The sequence below is a fragment of the Myotis lucifugus genome, unplaced genomic scaffold (assembly GCF_000147115.1).
Source record: "Myotis lucifugus unplaced genomic scaffold, Myoluc2.0 scaffold_5416, whole genome shotgun sequence".
In the NCBI taxonomy this organism is placed as follows: Eukaryota; Metazoa; Chordata; class Mammalia; order Chiroptera; family Vespertilionidae; genus Myotis; species Myotis lucifugus.
In genome coordinates, this window is record NW_005876464.1 from 6,048 (window position 1) to 9,958 (window position 3,911).

At 59.8% G+C, this 3,911-nt stretch overlaps 1 protein-coding gene across 1 annotated transcript; it reads left to right on the forward strand.

The window, feature by feature from the left end:
• The first annotated feature begins 1,866 nt into the window (after positions 1-1,866).
• CHST15 (carbohydrate sulfotransferase 15) lies at positions 1,867-2,843 on the forward strand. The gene has a single exon (XM_023749309.1). It carries the CDS (start codon positions 2,325-2,327, stop codon positions 2,841-2,843), a length of 519 nt encoding a protein of 172 aa, XP_023605077.1. The 5' UTR covers positions 1,867-2,324.
• Positions 2,844-3,911: the final 1,068 nt, after the last annotated feature.

Here is a 3,911-nt window from a genome sequence, read left to right on the forward strand (position 1 = left end):
TTTTAAAAAGTCTGTATTCTGTCCGTTCCAACTCTTCCCAGTGGTTTAAGCACAAGCAGGGAATGCTGGGGAAGCCCTTTCAGGAGACGCTGTGACTATTGCCCGGCCCACGTCGTTGTTAAAGCACCGGCTTCGCCGCGGGCCCAGGGCGGGCAGCCTCCGCTAGTGACTTCCCGCTGAGCCCGCCAGCCAGCAGGACGAGGCCCTGACGCAGGACTGATCCCCCCGTCCCTGGAGACGGCAGGATCGAGAGGGTGTGCGGACCGTCGGGGTGCGTCCACCACGCTCGGGCAGGGGCACGGAGGGGAGTCAGTGCGGTGGGATCTCCCACTTCCAACGCCATTTCCGATGTCCTTGGCCTTCACGCCAATTAAAAACCGCCTGTTGTCATAGTCACTGCTGATGCGAGTACCATGGACGGCACCTCCCTTTCAGGGGGTGGGAAAGGCGTGCAGACATTATGCCAACTCCTTCCATGCACCAGCTACTTTAGTGCTTTGGCAGACGGGTCGGGAGGGTCTCCGGTCCTCACGTTACTGGCGAGGAGACCAGAGCTCAGAGAGGTTGTCCGGCTTCCTCAGCGTCACACAGCTCGTGCGTGGCGGTCTACAGCCCCTGGAACTGAGGAGGTTTGGCTTTTTAAAAAAAATATTTAATTTGATTGATTTTAGAGAGAGAGCAAGGGAGAGGGATGGAGAGAGAGAAGCATGGAGGAGGGAGGAACATCCATCGGCTGCCTCCTGCACGCCCCCTACTGGGGATCGAGCCCACAACCCGGGCATTGGACTGGTCACCTCTCGGTTCATGGGTCGACACTCAACCACTGAGCCACATGGGCCGGGCCGCCTTTTTTTTTTCTTTTTTCCTACATCTACCAAGATGGATCATCCAGGCAACAATACATTTTATAACCACAAGATGCTGTGCATAGACTTTAAAGACTCGTGTTGTTCCCAGGACGATGCCGGGACAGCGAGTGCAGGGTCTGAAGGGTGACGCCTCACGGGGGATGCTGCACGCTGGGCCTCGCTGCTTAGGGACCGCGAGCGAGTGGTGTTTGTGTGATCCACCCTGCGAGGAGCGTCCTCGTCCGCCTGGATGCTTGTGAGCCCCTGCTTCCTGCACGGGCAGGGAAGCCGGGGTCCCGGGAGGAGGCGTCGGGCCTCCGGAGAGGAAAGCATTTGTCCTCCGCCTGCTCCTGGCTGCGCCGCCCTCCTTCCTGGGCGTTCCGTCGGCTTAACACGCCGATATTTCAGTTCGTCTCTCACGTTCACCGTCACCGGCTGAGCCTGAATCTGGGAAAGATTCCAAACCCCGGGACTGAGGGCTCCCGTAACTTAGCCGGGTCGGGGGTGGTGGTGGGGGGGGGGCTTGATAGGTGGGCAGAATACGAGGTGTCTGACGTGGGGCTGGTGCTGCTGGCGTTGGGGCCACGTTTGCTGGCCGAGACTGAACCCCAAAACCAGGCGCCAAGGCCCCAGGACCTCCCTGTACCCTGGATGGTTTCCTGCGACTTGTTTGTGACCCAGAGGGCTGGGCCAGAGCCTTGCTGTCTCTCCTTGGAAGATGCCCCCGGTTACTGTGTCACCGCACGATGGAACAAAACCTCTTTTCTTGCCCGGCCCGCGTGGCTCAGCGGTTGAGTGTCGACCCAGGAACCAGGAGGCCACGGCTCGATTCCCGGTCAAGGCACAGGCCCGGGTTGCGGGCGTGATCCCCAGTGCGGGGCGTGTGGGAGGCAGCCCATCTGTGATTCTCATCATGGATGTTTCTATCTCTCCCTCCCGCTCCCTTCCTCTCTGAAATCAATAAAAATATTTTTGAAAAGAACAAACAAGAAGATCTCTTTTCTTGCCGTTTAGGTGATCTGACGCTCTAAGGACTGGCCTGCCTCCGAGGAGGAGACATCCGCAGGAGCACGGGATGTAGAAGGGGTCCCCGCGGATGGCGTGCCGGCCCGGCCCCCCGAGAAGACCATGACTCCTGCCGATCTCCTGGGCATTCCCACGTTCTCCAGCGAGGCCTCCCCCACGTCCTCCCGTGCCCGGGGGGAACCTGAGGGACGGCGGGGCTGCCTGCAAGCGTGAGGCCGCGGCTCTGGCGGAGCATGACCCTGGGAGGTCACGTCCTCTCGTCTTCCCGTGGCACCAGAGGGCGCTCTCCCCTGTGCCCTGGGGCTGCGGCGGCACCTCCTCCTTTTTACACCCGTGGCCCGTGCCTTCCGACCGCCCCCTGTGCCCACAAGACGCCCTTCCAGCCGTCCGCCCGCCTCACGCCCCCGGCTCCTCGCCCATGGCTGGGACCGGCCGGCCGCGGGCGCTACCATGAGGCACTGCATTGACGGTGGCATCCAGTTGTCACCTGACGACACGCGAGCAGGCCCCCCCCACGTTCCCCAGGAGGGCGCCACGTCCCGCGTGGACGGGAAGCTGATGAACTTGCTGGCCGTGCTGGAGGGGCGGCCGGACGGGAGCGAGAGTTGGGGCGGGTGCTGGCGCTTGGGGAAGGGGCGGCGATGCAGCCTGGCGTTCGGGTTGGTCATCATGACCTTGGTGATGGCCTCCTACATCCTCTCGGGGGCCCGCCAGGAGCTCCTGCTCGCCTCGCCCTTCCGCTACCGCGCCTTCCCCGGCAGCCCCAGCCCGCCGGACGGCGAGATCCCGAGTGACGCGCAGGAGCCACATCCCCAGCCGCCCGCAGGCAACCTGTCCTCCGCGAGGGACGCCCCGGGCCTGAGGTCAGTCATCGACAGCATCGCGGCCAGGGTCACGTTCACGGCCAGGCAGCTCCCGGGCACAGACGACCTCAGGAGGCAGGAGCCCCACGTGAGTAGCTCCCGCTAGACTGTCGATGGGCGGGTTTTGAACAATGGGTGCTTCTCTGTCAGCATCGTCGGGAAGAATTTCTCCGGGGGACGGGGGTAATCGGACGCCTGTGGCCCAGGGCACACAGGAGAGTTGTCTGTTACAATGTTACCTGAGAAGGGACTTCCCGATATAAATGGTGCAGCTGGACAGCTGAAGGGGGATGGACAGGTGGTCACGGCGATTTCAGCTGCTTTTTCTTTTATTTATATACTAGAGGCCTGGTGCACGAAATTCATGCACTCGGGGGAGGGTCCCTCAGCCTGGCCTACGCCCTCGCAATCCGGGAGCCCTCGGGGGCTGTCCAACTGTCCAGCTTAGTTGGACACAGTCAGACATCCTTAGCGCTGCCGCTGAGACGGGAGACATTCCCGCCACCACCGCTGCGCTCGCCAGCTGTGAGCCCGGCTTCTGCCTGAGCGGCTCTCCCCCTGTGGGAGTGCACTGACCACCAGGGGGCAGCTCCCGCATTGAGCATCTGCCCCCTGATGGTCAGTGTGTGTCATAGCGACTGATCGTTCTGCAGTTTGGTAGATTTGCATATTAGCCTTTTATTATATAGGATAGGATGTATTTTTATAAAAAGATATATATATTTTTTTATTTCAGAGAGGAAGGGAAAGGGAGAGAGAGAGAGAAACATCAACGATGAGAGAGAATCATGGATCGACTGCCTCCTGCAGCCCCACCCTGGGGATCAAGCCCACAACCTAGGCAGGTGGCCTGACTGGGAATCAAACCATGACCTCCTGGTTCATAGGTTGATGCTCTACCCTCCCTCCCTCTCCCCGGCCGGGCTAAAGCTGCTTTTTAGGTCTCCCTCACCCTGTTTCCATTCTGTCCTAATTAGTACTTTTGTCTCCATTCAATATACAACCAGTGAAAAGGCCCCCACTGTTTACCTAGCCTGTTGTGTGTGTGTGTGTGCGTGTGCGCGCGTGCGCATGTGTGTGAAAGATAAATCATGCTAGGGTGACTCTTGATCAAACTTTCATCTTCGTTTTCTCCAAAGGTTTTTTTACTTTTTAATTTTGGGCTAAGAAAAGG